Source organism: Giraffa tippelskirchi, chromosome 3, assembly GCF_054371585.1.
Source record: "Giraffa tippelskirchi isolate mGirTip1 chromosome 3, T2T-mGirTip1v1.2.pri, whole genome shotgun sequence".
NCBI classification, from domain to species: domain Eukaryota; kingdom Metazoa; phylum Chordata; class Mammalia; order Artiodactyla; family Giraffidae; genus Giraffa; species Giraffa tippelskirchi.
This window is the reverse complement of record NC_137277.1, coordinates 18,310,122-18,330,388: the sequence shown is the minus strand read 5'-3', so window position 1 is coordinate 18,330,388 and position 20,267 is coordinate 18,310,122. Positions and strand designations below refer to the sequence as shown.

The 20,267-nt window shown below is 40.9% G+C and overlaps 1 protein-coding gene and 1 long non-coding RNA gene across 5 annotated transcripts; one reads left to right on the top strand and one right to left on the bottom strand.

Moving 5' to 3' along the window:
- Positions 1-1,353: 1,353 nt before the first annotated feature.
- Positions 1,354-9,126, bottom strand: CCDC43 (coiled-coil domain containing 43). Of its 4 annotated transcripts, none has more exons than XM_081577158.1 (5): positions 8,906-9,126; positions 5,667-5,754; positions 4,401-4,536; positions 2,913-2,980; positions 1,354-1,722 (listed from the first exon to the last, which is right to left on the bottom strand). In XM_081577158.1, the coding sequence occupies exons 1-5, from the start codon at positions 9,107-9,109 to the stop codon at positions 1,535-1,537; spliced, it is 684 nt and encodes a 227-aa protein (XP_081433284.1). In that variant the 5' UTR covers positions 9,110-9,126; the 3' UTR covers positions 1,354-1,534. The 4 variants fall into 4 exon arrangements, with proteins under 4 accessions (XP_081433284.1, XP_081433286.1, XP_081433285.1 ...); XM_081577160.1 differs by having other exon boundaries at positions 2,860-2,971; XM_081577159.1 differs by having other exon boundaries at positions 1,492-1,722; positions 2,913-2,971.
- A 61-nt stretch (positions 9,127-9,187) lies between these two features.
- On the top strand, positions 9,188-16,297 carry LOC145541242 (uncharacterized). Its single transcript, XR_014078894.1, has 3 exons — positions 9,188-9,331; positions 14,176-14,380; positions 14,820-16,297. It is a non-coding gene; the product is annotated as an uncharacterized LOC145541242 (long non-coding RNA).
- Positions 16,298-20,267: the final 3,970 nt, after the last annotated feature.

Here is a 20,267-nt window from a genome sequence, read left to right as displayed (position 1 = left end):
CTACTAGCAGAAGAGATTATTGGGCTAATCAAAACAAGTAAAATTCAAACACATTTCTAAGGGACTATCCACACAGAACTCACTTGCAGCTGGAAGGAATCAGAATAAGTCAAGATACTGATTTAAATAGTTTATTTTTTAAAAAGGTGGTTATTTTTTTAAAAAAATTTTACAATGACATGGCTATAGGAGTGTATAGAGGTGACACATCATTTCCTTAACCATGTTTTTTACCTTATGTGGAACGGTAAAAATTTTTGTTAATCTCATAGTTAATGGTATAAAACAGAGGTCAGCAGACATTTTCTCTGAAGGGCCAGGTAGTAAATATTTTATGCTTTATAGGTCACATAAGGTCTCTGTCACATGTTCTTTCTTTTATAACCCTTTAAAAATGTGCAATCCATTGTTAGCTGGAACCATACAAAAAAAAAACGACCAAATTTGGCAGTAGTTTGCCCATCCCTGGTATAATGTATCTACTTTCTGTCTTGACAGACAAATTGCTCTCTTCAGGCTTCTTGACGGTCTGCTTCCTGAAGTAGAGAAAGGGCTACTTACAACCAGATGTGGTTTGTGACAAAAGTAGAAATGGAGGAGAGTTCCTACTCACTTTCAACTCTCCCAAGTAGTTTTTCCATTCACTCATTCATTCAATAAATTTATTGAGCACTTACTATGTACACTCTTAAATATCTGTGTGTTAGCAGAGATTTTCAGTGTTTTCCCTTAAGAGTTTCTCTAAACCTGTAATTATCAGGTCCTTGTATGTTTTAGGGCAGATAAGGGTTAAAATCTCTACTAGCACTCGAGGATTCATGATTATAAAAAAATGAATCTAGCTAATGATGATTCCCTGCACTCAATACTGACACATCCTTCTTAAAATCACAGCCTAGATGAGGAAAAATATATCTCTTACTAAAAGAAACTTTGTTTCCTATCATAGGCTGAAACTTTTAAAAAAAATCTCAAATGCAGAACATACACCAAATAACCTTTTCTTATTTTCCTATTTTGTTGCCATGTAACATAAAAGTCTGGATCCGGGTAGGGCTCTTCATTAGCTTCCTATTTCAGCCATAAAACCATTTATTTAGATGTGAATAATACTTCTGAAGCAATTGACACTCCTATAATTCATCTCAGGGAAGGAGTGGTCATGATTCAGCTCCTTCAGGACAAAAACTGTCAGCTTTCTGAATATTCCTGCTGTTTATCCAAGGTAAGGGAAGACGTTTTAAAGTGGTCAAAAGGAGTACAGGACTTCAGTATTAAAATAGAAAGGCTGTCCCCATCCCAGATCTTTGGTTCAGACATCAGCTACAATAATCTGATTACCCACACCACAGAGACATGGCACATTTTGTAATTAGCTAGAATTGTTTGTGATTTTCCTTGTGACCATGTAAAGAAAAGGGGAAATGCCTTGGGAAACTACCTGGCAATGTTCTCTCATTTCTCTTAAATACACAAATGCATAACCAGGTCTCCCTTTGACCAAGTTCATTAGGAGAAATAGAGTAACCCAAGGTTATCGCTTTCGCTCCCCTCTTTGTGTCCTTTTCTTTTCCTTTTCCTTGCGTTCCTGCTTGGCTAGTTTGTCTCTCTCCCTCTGCAGCTTGTCCTGTTCCTTCTTCCTCTGGGACTCATCTCGAAGCGTGTCTCGCTCCAGTTTTCGGGCATTGAGGACATCTTCCACATTGGTGTTTCGGAACAGAGCTACAGGTGAGTTAAGGGATAAGGGTCCAAGTCACACAGGTCTCAACTCCTGCTCTCCTCATTCAAGCCAAGTTTCAAATACTCTCTATCTATCCTTCATCTTTAAAAAACAAACAAACAAACAAATTTTATGTTTATCTTTAGTCCAATGGAAAATCCTACAACTGCCATTAGTAAAAAAAAAAAAAAAAAGAATAAAAATCTCATTCAGACTTACCTAAATTGAGTGTAAATATTTTATGAAAATGAAATCTCATTCTAGAATAAGTACTCATATCATTCACTGGCAGAATATTGTTGGAGTATCCAGGCTAGTTTTAGTGACTAGAGTATTAAAGTAACTGGCAAAATTTTCCTGTACTCAGCACTATTAAAATGCTTGAAAAGAGTTTAAAAAGTTGTTTAACCTTACTAAACTTTATCAATTTGCTTCTTTTCCTAGACCACTAAAGCTTAAGTGAAAATCATGTTCTAAAGAAATAGCTTTAACCACAGTTAGAAAATAGGTAGCCAAAAAATTTACCCCTCATTTCTTATGACTTTAAAACATAACCTGTTACTACCAGACAAGCTCCTTTTTACTCTTTCCACATAATTTTTTTCTGCCTTTAGTGCTTTAAAATGAATTAAGTTTCCCTGAAATAACCCCCCTTTCTCAGAAAATAACCTCCCTTTCAGAAAATCCACCTTACTCCTCACCTTTAAGAAGGTGGATTTCTAAATCCACCTTCTCTATAAGCTTCTCATAAGTGATTTTGTTGGTAGGGACTTTCTACAGCACGTATGTTTCAATTTGTCCATATTTTCATTTCAAGTATTCAGTGCTTTTATTCTCTGTCCAATGAGTTTCCCAGGTCTTTGAGGACAAGGACCAAAACTGCAATATTATTCTAATTGCTTCCACATTGCTAGGAAACCCAACACTATACACAAGGAGTACAGATTCTCATTTTCCCTTAGAAATCCTTTCTCTAAACTAACCCCTTCACAGTTCATGTCAACATATTTTCTTCGGGGGGAAATTCTTGCTAAATTGACTATTTAGCAGTCCAAGGACTGGGGCTCACAATGTTGACCTAACATGTGTTCTTGGAGGTAGAGACAGCCCCCAGCAATGACAGTGAAATACAAACTGACCCACAAGAAGATCCTATGGAGCAACACCTGGAGATGGACACAGAGAAGGATACATTTGTCAGAACCAATGCTCATCGTGGTGGCGCCCGAGTCATCCTTCTCATCCGCTTCGGTGAGTGGGGTTAAGGAAACTCAGATGTAAAACAAAGGTTAGCACATCCCATCACAACATCAAAAAACAGTGATTAAGCTGATGGGAAGGAAAAGCAGGCTTCATGGAAGGACTCTGACAGGGATGTGATGGTAAATCCAGGAAAGTCACCTTTAGAAGTCTCAACTTGGGGAAGACTGCTCAGAGCTCCTGTAGGATCCTTATCTGTTAGGGTCTGAAAAGAAACTGAAGCTGGTCTGGGTGGACTGCCACATTACCTGGGAGCCAGGGGATGGCGAGATGACCTCTGAAACAGTGGTTCTCTAAGTGTGGTTCCCAGAACTCCCTAAGAGCTTTTGAGAAATGCACACCATTGGGCCCCCCTCTGTATCTACAAAATCCAAAACTGTGGGGCACAGGGCCCAGCAATTTGTGTTTTAACAAGTCCTCCAAGAGAACTACTGCTTAAAACACTTTTTTCTAGCCCAGGAAACGAGATTTTTGTAATTGGAACCCCAGTTCTGCCAAACCTAGCAAGAAAAATCGTGAGAGAAAACAAGAAGTTGACCCCAAAGAGCCTAAGAATTCTTTCCTAACCTAGTGATTAGAAAGCAAACATTTCTGATACAACAGCCACTCCATTCAAGCAGGCTCAGTAAGTTAAGTATTCCCTAAAGAGATTTCAGATCCAGATTTGGAACCAAACCTGTTCCTACCAGCAACACTTGCTTTTTACATAGTCCTCACTCAAATTCCAGGTTTATTTTGGTGTCACTTTTATTAATTATGTAGTCACTGGAATATCACTCATTCATCTCTTATTGCCTCCATTCCCTTATCAACTGTGATAAAAATTACAAAGATGTATTATACACATAACACTGTACTTCATAGAAAGGTATTATACAAATACGAAGAATCATAATTGTAAATCAACTATTTCAATTTAAAAAAAAAAGAATCACAGCTAGATCTTATTTTCTGAAAACACAATAAGAAATGGTCCATTCAGGCATTATTTGTTTCACACTGAAGAACATATATGTTGCAATAGTCCAGTATCAACCATTCCAGCATCATTCCTCATGCCCGCAAAGGGCTACAATCTCTGCATTTTAGAGGAGAATATTAAGCTCTGGTGAGGTGGAGGTGGAGGGTGTACTTCCCTGGTGGTCCAGTGGCTAACATTCTGTGTTCCCAATGCAGGGGCCTGGGCTTCAATGCCTGGTCAGGGAACTAGATCCCACATGCTGCAACTAAGAGTTCGCAATGGTGCAACTAAACAAATCCCACATGCAGCAACTAAGACTTGATGTAGCCAAAGAAATAAATTTTTTTTTTTTAATAAAGCTATAGAGGGGGATTGGCAACTTCCCAGAGTTCAGTGAAAACCAGCAAAGGCTTTTGACTTGAGCCTCAGGGAATGGCGCCGAGACTCCAGAAAGGATATTCCTCTTCATCTGTCACATCAGCATACTGGGCCAGGAGGGCAGCTTTCCTCTGCTTCTCCTCTTCTGACACCATTCTGGGCTTCACCACGATCTGCGCCTGCTTCTCAATGAGGGTGGCAATGGCCTGGACCTCATCTGGGAGGTGGTGGGAGGGGAGGAGGGGACAACAAGGTTGTATGTGAGAGGAAACATGCTTCCAAACCACCAGTCCACCCAGGCAGTGCTTGGAGCAAAAGCAATGGCAGCTGCTGACTCCTGAGAGTCCTGGGATGCAAAGGAGGTGCCTCGGGGGCCAATGAGAAAGGCAAGGAAAGGCCATGCAGGCCAGGCTTTAAGTCTCATATCCATCTTCAATCAGAGCAGCCCTGCTTTTACTTTTATTATATACTGAAGTTCTGCTGCTTTAAGGAAAAAAAAAAAGTTGAAAAGTACTGCATTAGAACCAGAGAAAATCAAGCCTCCAAACATGCAACTTTCTCTAGGTCTCAAACCGGAAGCCTAAGAAGGAATCTAGCATTAACTTAGGCTGGTCTGTCCCACGTTGATAATTATGCCAGGTGAAACTTAGATTATTTTAAAAACAAAATTATCTTTTGACTTCTCCATGCTCAAAGAAAGGAGGCAATGGTGTCAAGCAGTGACTCTCATGCCTGGATGCATATTAGAATGATCTGGGGGAGCTTTTGAAAAAATAACAATGCCCGGGTCCACACCCCAAAGAGGTTTATATAATTAGCCCATGGTGCGGCCTGGGCACTGGCACTTTTAAACATACAGCAAGCGATTCCAGTGTACAGCCACAACTGAGAACCAGCATGTGAATAGCTCAGAATAGATTCTATTCAAGTTTGGATTTCTGTTTTGAGCTATCTGTAGCTGATTTTTCATCCTAATGAGATCATCTCTTTCAGTTGAAAGGATGGAGGGTTTAGCTGAATAAAGAAAAAGACCAATCAGTCTGTGTTATGAAATGAGAATATGAAAAGGGTGGGAAAATATAGTTGACCCCATAGCTGCAGAGCAAATATACACAGGGGAGTGTAAAAAGGAAAGAGAAAGAAAAAAGCAAGAACAACAGTGAAGATAGCCATGGTCAGCTGAGGTGGAAAAATGTAAAAGAAAAGAAACCCAACCTTCAGTTAAAAAGTTAAAATACGCTGCCAGGTGTTTACCGGTTTAGCGCAACTGAGTGAGGAAAACTAAAGACTCTTAACAGCTGTACAGAAAAAGTGGTTGGAGGTTAGACATAAAAACTCCAACTCTACCTTCTTTTTTCACTTTGGTGACAACATTCTGAGTTTCTGACCATCGTTCCACAATCTCCTTGCAGATATTGAAGAGGGAATCTTCTTCCTAGTTGAAAAAGTAGACCAATTAATTTCCTGAGAGCCCTCAACCTAATGGAGAAGGAAATGGCAACTCACTCCAGTACCCTTGCTTGGAAAATTCCATGGACAGGGGAGCCTGGTAGGCTACAGTCTATGGGGTCACAAAGAGTCCTACACCACTGAACGACTTCACTTGCACTTTCTCAACCTCATCAAGTCTAGGCAAAGGGCAGAGCTCCCCCTGCTGGTGATGGGAAGAAATCACAGGGTGGGTTTGGGACCCACAGAATAGAGATGATGATTCTCTTCTGAGGCTCCCAACACAGAGGGAATCCTATGTGAGTCACAAAAGCCACACCTGCTAGAGCACCCACTCCATCCTGCCAAGCTCCAAAGGAGAGGATTCCCACCAACTCAGGGCAGTCCTTCTCCTTTTGGAGCAAAAACTTGTTGAGTCAAAATGCTCCTCTATGAAATCTTCCTTGGCCAATATACGCAATTCAGTACATTCTCCAATGTACTCACTGATCCATAATAAAGAGAAGTTGAGTAGATAGTCTCCTATCCAGCCATCCCTCTGTCCATTTTACATAAGCAAACATATTCTGCACACCAACCAGTCTTCCTCTTTAGCATGGTATGACAAAAAGGATGCTGGCTTTGGTGCCAGACTTGGTTAAATTCAAATCCAGATCTGTGAGCAAGTTTCTTTTTGTAGAAAAAGGCTGGTATATGAACAGCTGCCACAAAATGTAATATCCTGCTCACTAAACTCACTGTGATAATAATTTCATGATGTATGTAAGTCAAATCATTATACTGTACACCTTAAATTTATGTAGTGCTGGTATGTCAATTATATCTCAATACAACTGGAAGAAAAAAATGTAACATCCTACTTAATGTAATGACCCTACTTAAAATTGCTCACCCGCCATTCTACTCCCAATTCTCTTACAATGCTTCTTTTTCTCCTAGCACTAATCATTTTCAAATACCCTAGATAATTTACTGATTATGTTTTTCTTTACTGGAATATAACCTCTCAAGGGCAGGGATTTCTGTCTGTGTTGTTCCTTGAAGTACCCCCCCCCCAAGCACTTAGGGCAGTGCCTGGCAGAAAAGTAATCCATCAATAAAAATTTGAAGAATCAATCAATCAGCATAAGTGCAAAGAGAAGGAATAAAGAGGATGACAGGAAGTTTCTGTCTACTGTCATTTTCCCCCAACCATATATACTGTTCTTAAGTCTTAGCTCAAATTGTTGCTGATAAGCTTCTAAATTCCTAGTAATGAATCCTAGCCCAATATGGCGACTAACTTGGCTATCTTTTGTTTTTCCTAGAATGGGATTCAGTATAATAGTTGGGAGCTTTTATACCCAGCCCAACTGACTAACAGTAAGTAGCACTATAAGTGATGTTTGGTGTCTGCCATATTCATTGGCCTTGCTGCTCTATAAGGTTGCTCCCAAGTTGTTTCGTGGACAGGACCCCTGCCTCACCATATTGATCCTGGCCAATTTTTTTCAAAGTTATTTTCTACACAGAAGGGGCTGGGGAAATTACAAGAAAATTAAGTAGGGTTTGTGAACTGGGCAGGGGGAGGAAGGAAAGTCACCTTAAAAGTGAGTTTGTCTTGGAACTTCCCTGGTGGTCCAGTGGCTAAGACTCTGCGCTCCCAGTGCAGGGGGCTTAGGTTCTGTCCCTGGTCAGGGAACTAGATCCCACAAGCTGCAACTAAGAGTTCACATGCCACAATTAAAATGATCCCCAAGCCTCAACTAAAGGTTCCTCATGCTGCAATGAAGATCAAAGATTCCGTGTGCCCCAATTAAGACCCAGAGCAGCCAAATATATATATATACACACACGCATATATATACACATATATATATTTTAAGACTCAATTATTTTTAAACAGTGAGTTTGTCTCTGCAGTTTATGCAAACAAGAGATGCAAAAAAAAAAAAAAAAGAAAAAAACAAATCTGGTCTAGATAACTCTTCTACTAAGAGACTGTTAATAGTCTCAGGCAAAATTCAGGTCTACCTTTATCAGCAGACATACAGTTCTCAGTAATGATACAATGAAAAGAACAAGTCAAGGAGCTGGTGCCAATGAGTACCCAAGTCACTTGAACTTCTTTTTCACGGACTCTTTAGGAACTTCCCAGTGGGAAATTTTTTTAAGGTAACTTAATTTGTTTGCCTCCTATTCTTTCCAATTACAACCTGCAATGTAAGGATTCAGGAAAAGAATTTATTCCTCTGTGTTGTATTTCCAGCAAACTTATGAGTTGCACCACAAGCTGTGTTAAGGCTTTCCCATTTATAGGTCAATCTCACCAGAGCAGGTTCTGGAATTAAAAAGGGGGCCCTTGCCAAGAGGCCCTAGGACAGCTGCACTAGTGTTTTACCAAATAAGTGTAAAGTAGAGATGAAGGCAGCAGAAACGGTCAGGTTGGAAAAGTGTGGACATCTTGGTGACTTACTACTTAAACACAGTTTAAAGCACACATTTCTGAAAGCCTGGATCTGCTTCTAGGAGGCTAAGTATCGTGTTTATTTCTCTTAATTAAAATTCTGATCTCTCTTATTCCTCCACCCACTCCCCCCAATGATTACTGCATTTCTAAATACAGCAAAGGATCAAGCCCAAATTTGCTTCCATTCTGCCTAGTCGTGAAAAGACCTTTACTGTCTAAACTGATCTTTTTTGAATCCTACCTCCAAAATAGGAAACCAAGAGGGTACTTCTTGCGGGCTTTTGTCAGGGGCTCTGCCTCCTAAGGGGCACAGACATCCCAGAGCACTTAATTTCCCCCTCTGAACACTGTCAACGGACGGGAATGAAATTGGTTGTTAGGATGTTTATGAGAAAACTCATTTCAATGCCTTTGGAAGAATACTCACCCAGCTGACCTACAGGCACCTAAGAGGGCCTTGTCCTCAGAAATAAGAGAAAGCCTTTCCTCTCTCTGCACCTGCAACCTTCTGGCTCCCAAAACCCTGGATGAGAAGCAGCTCCCTGTCCCCGGAGCCCAGGGCTCAGAAAAGTATTTCTCTTCCAGGTGAGACCGCTAATCCTCTGGGACACGAGGTAGGGGAAAGGTGATACGAAGTACTAATAGGAAACGGCTTAAGAGGCTAAAGGAATGTGTCTGGGCTTCTCACCAGGAAAGCAGAGAGGATACCCTGCAGAGCATCCAGCTTCTCTTCTTCCTCCTCCTCCTGCAGGACACCCAAGATGTAGGCGCCATAAACGGCTCGGTCCACTCCCAGCGCCTCCAACCGTCCATCTAGCCACGATTCAAAGCCGCTGCCCCCTCCATCTCTCTCGCTGGAGGTAGCAGCAGCCACTGCGCTGGGCGCCGCCATCTTGGAGCCAGGGACCTGCCAGCCCTCAGGGCGCCTACCGCAGTGCCTGACGGGCCGCGCCGCGGGCCCACTGCGCATGCTCAGAGAGGAAATCCACTCCCCCGGCGTGCTGGGCTTAGAGCCCAGTCGACCCGTAGTAACCTGCATGTGCGTTTTGTCCCTTCTAAATAGAGCGCATCCTGGCTTAGGCACGGTCATGCGGTCTCTCAGGAATCCTGGCCAGTGAGTATTCTTAACAGACTCTTTTTTACAGTTGGGGAAGTTCAGTGACTTGGCCAAAGTCACGCGGCTACTAACTAAACAGGACGAACTCAGCTTCGATTCCAGCGCTTTGACAGGCCTCACCAAGCTGCCCTTTCTCGCCGCCAGTCGTAGAAGGCTAAGCCACCTGCTCCCACACAGCTTTCAAGGAGGAAACCGCCGGCTCTGTGGAATATGCACTATGGCTATCAACTGCCACCTGCGCCTTTCCAAGCTCCCCCCGCCGCCGCCCCCACTCCCCACCCTCATCAAAACTCAAACTCCAGAAACCTTCCTTGATTCCCTGCAATCTGTGTTAAATTAAGGCCTCTCCAAAGTGCTGCCGTTGCTTCTCTGCACCTAGCATGCTTGCTTAACGCAGTACCAGACACATAGTGGGTGCTCAATAAATGAACTGGCAACCTCCAGTCGCTTCTTTCGTTCACCCAGTCAACACTTAAACAGAAATATCTTCGAAGAGCCTTCCTTACCCATTTCCAAGCGTTATCCAAGAGCTTTTGAGGCATTGCTGCTGCTGCTGCTAAGTCGCTTCAGTCTTCTCCGACTCTGTGCGACCCCATAGACGGCAGCTCACCAGGCTCCTCTGTCCTTGGGATTCTCCAGGCAAGAATACTGGAGTGGGTTGCCATTGCCTTCTCCAATGCATGCATGCATGCTAAGTCGCTTCAGTCGTGTCCGACTCTGCGACTCTATAGACAGCAGCCCACCAGACTCCTCTGTCCACGGGATTCTCTAGGCAAGAATACTGGAGTGGGTTGTCATTGCCTTCTCTATTTGAGTCATTAGCTCTTATAATCCTCCTAACAACCATGTGAGGAGATGCTTTTATTGTCCACATAGTAAAAATAAGGAAAAAACATACTCACATTTACAGGGAGCCTAACCAGAAGCAAGTGCTCGTTTACATCAGGAAGAGTCTTAGCTGATTATCAAAACACTTGGCTCTGGGCTGAAATGAATTACTCAAGAACCCAGATTGGCTTTCCCTGAACTGCAGAGGAGGCTGGCAAGCCAGTAAATATTTATTGGCATTGCTGCTGGGCACTAAAAGACAAAGATTAATGTCACAAAATCTCTCCCTTTAAAGGATCTTCAGTGGGTTGAACAGACATGTTTAAACTAATAATGGCAATACAGTGAGATAAGTGTTTCAGTGTCTAATGGAAATTGCGGTAGGATGGCTGGAAGAAGATTAGGTTAACATTGCCTGTTGGATTGAAGTTGGAAACTGGAGATGAGAGATGGAGGAAGGCCTCCTAGTGGAGGTGAGGCCTTCTCTATTTTGAAGACCAAGTGAGAGTCCTTTAGGCAAAAAGACTGGAAGAGAAAAGGAGCAGACCCAGATGCAGGGAGCTGTGGGGGGCCCTCCAGAGAATTATGGATGGCTTGAACTGCAGAGTTCGGATCGATGATATTCAGGGGGTGACAACAAAAGGAAAGGAAGGGTCTGGTATAACTGGCAAAGGGCCTCTTGAGAGAATGCTCTACCTTTATTATCGTTGGGATAATGTAAATGGATGGACATGGAACACTGTAAAGCTCAGTAGAAATACAGGATACGGGCCTGTTAGCCTCATGGCTTCTGTGTGCTCCCTGAGTTAGAATGTGACAATAATGGAGTCAGAGGCCAGAGTCAGCCCCCAAAGACTTGTCCCAGTTTCAGGTTCTTAGATGTACATTTTAATCCAGTGACTGTCTTGCAGGTGGAGTTTGTTAGGTAACAGACTTGGGAGCCGTCATGACTCAGGGATCACAGTTTGATGTCAAAGCCCCCATAATCAGAAAAGGACCACAAATTTTGTTCTTTCTTAACTTTTTAATTTGAAATTATTCCAGACTCACAGGGAGTTGCATAAGTAGTACATAGAGACCTGTACACCTTTACTCAGTTTGCCCCCATGGTAACATCTTGTATAGCTATAGTATTAGTATCAGGAAACCACTATTAGCACAATGCAACAAAGGCTTTTTGAAGACACATACAAGCTTCTCACAAAACTGAGGGAAGGCTCTACAGATCCTGCAATTAAAAGAATCCTTGCTGGCTATTTTATTACAAAAGTAATTAGCTCATAGTTCAAAAAACCAATTCATACCACTGGACAAATGACAGAAAACTCATAGAAAAAATCAAGATGGCTTTTTACACTATAGCATCACATTTATAATTTTTTAAATATGCAAACAGTGACTTCCCTGGTGGTCCAGTTACTAAGACTCGGAGTTCCCAATACAGGGGGCCCTTATTCGGTCCCTGGTCAAGGAACTAGATCCCACATGCCACAACTAAAGAACCCACATGCTGCAACTAAAGATCTCTTACACCACAATGAAGATTGAGGATCCCACATGCTGGAACCAAGACCTGGTGCAGCCAAATAAACATTCTTTAAAAAATAAATAAAACACGCAAATTAAACCTGTAATGAGATACCATGTTTTCTTCTCAAAGTCTGACAATACAAAGTGTTGGTCTATGACTGGGTGATATAGGCACTAGGAAATGTTGCTGCAGCAGATAAACTGGGAGAGTCTTGCTGGAGGGCAGTTTGAAAAGACCCAACATTTCTCCTTCTGGGAATTGATTATAATACATGCAGGCATGCAGAATGACATTTATAATAGGATATGCATTGCAGTGATGCTTATTGTAGTGAAAGAACAGAAATAGTTTACATTCTGTCTACAGAAGACTGACTCAAGCCACAGAAACAGGGATTGTGCAGCTATAAAGGTGGAGGAAGCTCTTGATGTACTGACAACAAACTTCAGGATACATTGTTAAAGAAAAAAAAGTGAGGCACAGAATAATATGTAATGTTTGCTATTGTTTGTGTTTAAAAAGAGGAAGGATGGGGAGAAATACATCCACATATGTGACCTGGCATGTGCATAAAATATCTGGAAAAATACACGAGGGAATGTGAAGATGATTGTCACTGAAGAGAAGAATTCAGGGAGACTTGTTCTAAAAGTACGAGCTATTGGGATTTCCCTGGTGGTTCAGTGGTTAAGACTCCATGCTCCCAATGTGTGGGACACAGGTTTTATGCCTGGTCAGGGAGCTGTGAACCCACATGCTGCCCAATGTGGCTGAAAATAAATTAAAAAATAAAGTAATATAAAAAATAATGTTATTCCTTACATTAATTTACCTTGCATCTTTTGTTTTAAATCTTTGCTTCCTTCCCTATCCAGAGGTAACTTCTGTTCCTGAATTTGGTATTTGTCTTCCTCTTGAATGCTTTTAAACATAGTACATATTACTGCATATGCATATGTAATATGTATGTATCCATGGGTATGTATCCATAAACAATATATCGCATTGTTTTACATGTTGGACTTTTCTTTCTGCAGTATGCTTTTTTCATTTAAGATCTTGAAAATATTTTCCTTTGTTGATACATGTAACTCTTATCCATTCATTTAAACCACTGTGTAATGTTCCATTGCTTGAATATAGCCCAGCTGATTCATTCCTCTGCTGATGGCCATTTAGATTATTTCCCAGTTTTTCAAACAGTGCTTCAAGTCCCATTCTTTTATGTATCTCCTTGCCCACCTGTGAAAAAATTTCTCTGGGCCAATGACCATCAAACATTTTTGCTACATACTTTTAGCAGTGAAAATATTTTTGCTTTGCATACCTAGCATAAGAATATGTATTTATGAATTACATAATAGTGTAAACCACTATACAAAATTAGTATGTCCATCATAAGATATATAAAAAGATAACTTAGGGTGGTTAAGGGACTTCCCTGGCAGTCCACTAATGAAGACTCCACGCTTCCAATTCAGGCAGCCCAGGTTAGATCCCTGGTCAGGGAACTAAGATCCCACATGCCACAGGGCACGGCCAAAAAATAAATAACAAAAGGTTGATTTAAAAGACCAATAATATGTTATAAATATTTATTTGTTTGTAGTACCAAAATACTTAGTGAAAACAATGTGGCTGAATATGCTTCATTCCTTTCCTACCTTATTACTATTTAAAATTTTTTATTGTAAATGCTCATAGCATAAAATTTACCATCTGAACCACTTTCAAGTGTACAGTTGAGTAGGGCAAAGGATTCATTACTGGCAAGAGTTCCTCTTGAACTTCAGTGATTTTTCTCAACCATTGGCCAGCTGACTCCTCACCGAACCTGAGAGTTTGTACCTGGAGTGTTCACTTGTGTGTGTCATTTGGATTATTTGTAACCTTAACTTTGCTTCTTTGGACAAATCTTATTAAGCCTCTTGTTCACTTCTGGCAGTTAGGGAAATCCAGATAGCATAATCTGTAAATTTATCTGGGGATATGTAAATTATGGAGAACAGTGTAAAACCAACTCACTCCAAACTCTGCAGAGAAAACACAGACAACCTGTCTAGATAGGAAGCTCCCTTACCCTTTACCCAGATAGCTCAGTTGCCTTACTATGTAAGCCAGGATCTCTGACAAGAGCATGGGGAGGACACCAGCGTTAGCCTGCTTACTAAAGATTATTAAGCTTACTTGTTTTTCTCTTAAATAAAAAAATATATTTAGGATTTCCCTGGTGGTACAGTGGATAAGACTCCACCTGCCAACACAGGGGACACAACTTCGATCCCTGGTCCAGGTAGTTTCCACATTTTTTTGTTGTTTAGTAGCTAAGTCGTGTCTGACTCTTGTGACCCCATGGATGGTAGCCCTCAAGGCTCCTCGGTCCATGGGATTTCCCAGGCAAGAATACTGGAATGGGTAGCCATTTCCTTCTTCAGGGGATCTCCCCAACCCAGGGCTCGAACCTACATCTCCTTCTTTGCAGACAGATTCTTTACCACTGAGCCAGCCGGGAAGTCCAGATGCTACAGGCAACTAAAGCCTGAGAGCCACAATTACTGAGTCCATGCTCTAGGGCCCAAGAGCCGAAACTACTGAAGCCTGAGCGCCTAGAGCCTGTGCTCTGCAACGAGAGAAGCCACTGCAATGAGAAGCCCGTGCACAGCAACCAAGACCCAGCACAGCCAAAAGTAAATAAATATTTAAATACCAGTGCTTTCTTTTGGCACCTCTGTGAATATCTTGTGTCTGAGGGGTGCACACCTCTCTTCAGAGACCAGGATATATCAAGAAACAGAATTGCTGGGTTGAAGGGCATGAGCCTTGCTGACTATCACTATATTGCTCTCCCAAGCGCTTGTCCCAGTTTACATTCCCTTGCCTTCATGTTTTTACTAAAACTTGCTTTTAATATACTTTAATTTTTGCCAGTGAAAAGGGTGTGAAACAGCTTCTAATTGTTTAATTTGCATTACTAGCTTGGGCTTAATTTGCATTTAATTACAATTGAGTCTGAGCACTTTTTATATATTTATCAGCCATTAAAATTTCCTCATTTTTTTAATGAGGAAACATTTTTTCAAGTGTTTCTTTTGTTTTGTCTATTTATTTGTTTGTTGGCTGCACCAGGTAGCATTCGGGATCTTAGTGACGAGGGATCAAACCTGTGTCCCCTGCGTTGGGACGTTGCGTTGGCAGCTCGGAGTCTTAACCACTGGACTGCCAGGGAAGTCCAAAATTACCTCATCTTTGAATTGCCTGTTTATATCCCTTGTGGGTTTTTCTATTAGATTATTTGTCTTTGTCATGCTCATTTGTAGGAATCTACTTTTTCTTTCCTTTTTTCTTAATTTTTTTCATTGATCTTTTTAATTTTTCTTAATTTCATTAATTTCTATCTTTTATTATTTCTGACTGTCCATAATCTTTGGGCGTACTTTTCATTTTCTGACCTCTCAAAGTGAACACTTACCTAATTCATTTTCAGTCTGTCTTATTTTCTAATATAGCATCCACATTTAAGGTCATACTTTCTCTCTAGTTACTTTAGCTGAATTTTACAGCTTTTTAAAAGGAATTTAACAGCTTTTGATCTATAGTTTTTCATTGGTGAGGTTCTAAATATACTGCAGTTTCCATTGTTTTATTCTTCTATCATGAATTATTTAGAATGTGTTTTTTTAAAATTCCAGAGTAATATGTTTTGTTTTACTCTTTAAAAAAAACTTAACTTTTTGTTATTGATTTCTAACTTCATTTTGTGGTCATAGGATGTGTTCTGTATGATATTGGTATTTTGGCATTGGTTGATACTGTAGTGGCATAGTTCAAGTCAATTTTTTTAATGTTTCATGTACTTGAGAGTATTTTCTGATATTTATATATTAAAATTTGTTAGTTATATCACTGAATCTTTTATTTATTTTTTAATTTTTTTTTTTGGTCCTCCTGGATGGCACATGGATCAACCCCTGCATTGGAAGATGAAGTCTTTACCACTGGACCACCAGGGAATTCTCCTCATTGAATCTTTTATATGTTGCTAGTCTTACTTTATTTTTGTTTCATCTATCATCTATTTTTAGGAGAAAAGTATCTTAAAATTTCCTTGTATATTGTAGATTTTATAGTTTTCCCTTCCCTTTCTGGCTTATTTTGATGTTGTTAGAGTCATGTAAGGACTAGGTTATTTAGTCCCTGGTAAACTGTTTATCATCAAAAATGACATCTGTATTCCTAATACTCCTTTATCTCTCAAAATCTATCCTGTCAGATTTTAATATCACTGTATCAGATTTCCATTTACCCTACATTGAGAAGACAACATTAAGAGCATGGATTCTGAAGTCAGGCTGCTGGGGTTCAAATTCCAGCACTAACACCTTTTAGGTGTGTGACCTCAAGCCAATTTTTAACCTCAATATGAAATGGGTTTAGTTACTACCTACCTCAGAGGATTGTTATGAAGATTAATTACTATTTTTAAAGCACTTTGAACATTATAGTATGCATTCCATATGTATTTGTAGCATTAAATAGATATATGTGCATCCTTTTTCTGTGTCATTATTTTATAGATATTTGTCTAATAAACACCATATAGCTGCTAGATATGGTAATGCTTCAGTAAATACCTTTATTACAGAAGTCATATCCCATATGTATGAGTGTATCTGTAGAAGAACTCCTAGACACAGGACTTCTGGGTGGAAAGATACGTGCATTTATAATTTTCCTAGAGCTTGCCAAATTGCCTTACACAGGAGTCTGGTACAAACCCTACGTAAGGCAGTTTGGCACTCTCTCGAAAAACTGATCTTTGCCAGTCTGTTAAGTGAAAAACAGTATTTCGATATAGATGTCATTTGCATTTATCTTATTTTAGGTGAGGTTGAGCATATTTGAATGCTCTTTGTATTTCCTTTACTGTGACTGTTCCCATACCCATTTTTCAATTGGGTGGTTGATCTTTTCTGGATCTATCTGTACAAGCTTTTTAGATATTGAAAAATCAATCGTTGCTCTATGGTATGAGCTGATTTTTTTTCTAAGCACTTGCCCTCAGGAATCAAAAAAAACCAGGACGAACAATTTGAATTATTATCTCAAAATATTTTCTGCCAAGTAGTAAATATTCTTTCCTGGTGGCTCTGATGGTAAAGAGTCTGCTTGCAATACAGGAGACCCAGGTTCAACCCCTGGGTGGGGAACATCTTCTGGAGAAGGGAATGGCAACCCACTCCAGTATTCTTGCCTGGAGAATTCCATGGACAGAAGAGCCTGGCAGGCTATAGTCCATGGGGTCACAAAGAATTGGACACAACTGAGTGACTAACATACACAGTAAAAGCTACCTTTTTCTGTTCACAGACTTTGCTAAACACATCTTTAATCTTTAAAACCTCACTGCCTGGTAGTTAATATTATCTTCACTTTACAAATGAAAAAAAATTAAGATCAGAGAGATTAATTTTTTTTCACTCATTTAACAACATTCATTAAGAATGTACTACATTGTTGGAATTTCCCTGTTCATCTACTGGCTAAGACCCCATGGTCCCAATGCAGCAGGCCAGAGTTTGATCCCTGGTCAGGGAACTAGCTCCCACATGCCACAGATACAGATCCTGAAGATCTTGTGTGCTGTAATTAAAACCTGGCACAGCCAGATAAATAAGTTTAAAAAAAAAAAAAGAATCGGGAGGGAGGTGGGTGGCGGGTCCAGGAAGGGGAACACATGTAAACCCATGGCTGATTCATGTCAATGTATGGCAAAAACTATTACAATATTGTAAAGTAATTAGCCCCCAACTAAAATAAATAAATTTATAAAAAAAAAAAAAGCTACTACATTCTTACTTTGGGGATATAGCAGTGAGTAAAACAGAAAAGGTCCTTGTTCTATAAACTTAACCTTCTGGGGGGAAATATAGACCACAAACAAGTAAACTACCATTAGGTTGGGCAGTTTCAGAAGTCTTATCTGAAAAAAAATGAGATTTGATCTGATGCCTAAAAGAGAAGATCTGGGAAATGGAACCATTAGTGCAATGGTCCTAAGGCAGGAATGAGCTAGGATTGTTCAAGACTCAGAGAAATTTGGTCTGAGGAGCAAACTGGAAAAGCCACTGGCCACTGGAAGTTTTTGAAAAGAGTAATTTGATCTGATTTTGTCAGTGAGGATAAGGTAAGTTCTGGGTTTAGGCCCTTTTCGTTTTTGGTTTTTGGCCGCACAGATTTTAAGATCTGAACCCGGGCCCTGGGCAGTGGAAGGCCGGAATTCTAACTACTGGATGGCCAGGGAATTCCCTCCCTTTTACATTGTTTGAAATGGAGAATCCCAAACAGCTTTTTTGTTTATGTGTATATTTGTTAATCTATTGCTGTGTAACAAATCACCTCAAAATTTAGGGACTTAAAACAACATTAATCATTTATGTTCTCAGTTTCTGTGGGCCTGCAACTTAGGAGCAGCTTGGCTGGAATTTTTCTGACTTGGAGTCTCTTGTGAGGTTGCAGTCATCTGAAAGCTAGACTGAGACTGAAGGATCTACTTGCCAGATGGCTCAGTCACCGATGGGGAAGTCGGGACCAGCTGTTGGCAGGAAGCCTCAGTTCCTCTCCACAAGGAGCCTCTCCACAAGGAGCCTCTCCACAGGCATATTTGAGTGCCCTCATGTTATGGCAGCTGGCTTCCCCCACAGCGGGCAACCAAGAAAGAGCAATGAAGATATTGAGATGTCTTTTATGACCTAGCCTCCAGAGTCACACTTTGTCATTTCCTCAATACTCTATTGGTACAGGGGCACCCTGGTGGTCCAGTGGTTAAGAATCCATCTGCCAGTGCAGGGTACATGGGCTCGGTCCCTGGTCTGGAAAGATTCCACTTGCCACAGGGCAGCTAGGCCTGAATGCCACAACCACTGGGCCTGTGCTCGAGAGCTTGTGCTTCACAATAAACAAGCCTCTGCAGTGAGAAGCCTGCACACCGGAACTAGTGAGTAGCCTCTACTCACTCCAACTTGAGAAAGCCTTTGCAGCAATGAAGACCCAACACAGCCGGACATAAGTAAATAAATATTTTTAAAAATACTCTATTGGTATATAGCCTTACTGGATGTGAGTATGACTATCAGGGGGGCTTCCCTGGTGGTTCAGTGGTCAAGAATCCACCTGCCATTGCAGGAGACTTGCAGGAGACTTGAGTTGGATCCCTGGGTCAGGAAGATCACCTGGAGAAGGAAATGGCAACCCACTCAAGTATTCTTTCCTGGGAGATCCCGTGGACAGAGGAGCCTGGTGGGCTACATTACATGGGGTCACGAATCAGACAAAATTTAGTGACTAAACAATGACTATCAGGAGTCAAGGTATCTTTAAATTTGTACTAATAAATACATTTTATGTATTTGTGTATATACTTATAAAATCATATTTGATATTTACCATATTAGAAATTAAAACAAGTTTAAAATGCATTTATTCATTTAAAAATAAGCCCGCTGGGTGTTAAGATAAATGGTGCATTTTCTTAAGCACTTTAAAAAAATTTTTTTGACAGGTACACACTACGATATTTTAAATTTATTTTTGGCTGTGCTGGATCTTTGTTGTTGCACGTTAGCCTTCTCTAGTTGCGGAGAGCAGTGGCTGCTCTCTAGTTACAGCACACAGGCTTCTCACTGAGGTGGCTTCTCTTGTGGAACACAGGCTTTAGGCACACAGTTTCAGCAGTTGTGGCACCCAGGCTCAGTAGTTGTGGTGCAAGGACTTAGTTGCTGTGAGGCATGTGGGATCTTCCCAGATCAGGGATCAAACCCATGTCCTCTGCCTTGGCAGGAGGATTCTTATCCACTGCACCACCAGGGAAGTCCCAATGATGCATTTTTAATGGAATTGAAAGAGTGGCATTATTTTACATTTCTGCAAATCTTTTAAATAGATGATATAATGAAAAAATGCTAGATTCTCATTTTTGCTTTTGCATACTCTACTGAACATTCATGACACATTGAGAGCAAAAATAAATAATGATTTTAGTATCATTGTAAAAACAGTTTTGACCTCGTGGAACCTTCTGAAAGGGCTGAACCACACTTTGAGAAACTGGAGCTAGATTCTAGTTGTTGTTGTTTAGTCACTAAGTTGTGTCTGACTCTTTGCAACCCCATGAACCGTAGCCCGCCAGACTCCTCCGTAGGATTTCTCAGGCAAGAAATAACTGGAGTAGATTGCCATCTCCTGCAGGGGATCTTCCCGACCCAGGGATCAAACCCTGCATGTCTACTGCAATGTCTACTGCATTGGCAGGCAGATTCTTTACCACTGAGCCACCTGGGAAGCCCCAGGTAATAAATGATGCCCATATCTCAGTAGCTTACAACAACAAAGGTTTATTTCTTGCTCATGCTACCTGGAGAAGGAAATGGCAACCCACTCCAGTATTCTTGCCTGGAGAATTCTATGGACAGAGGAGCCTGACAGGCTACAGTTCATGGGGTCGCAAAGAGTCGGACACTACTGAACGACTATCACTCATGCTACATGTCAGTTATGGCTTGCCCACGGTTCTGCTGG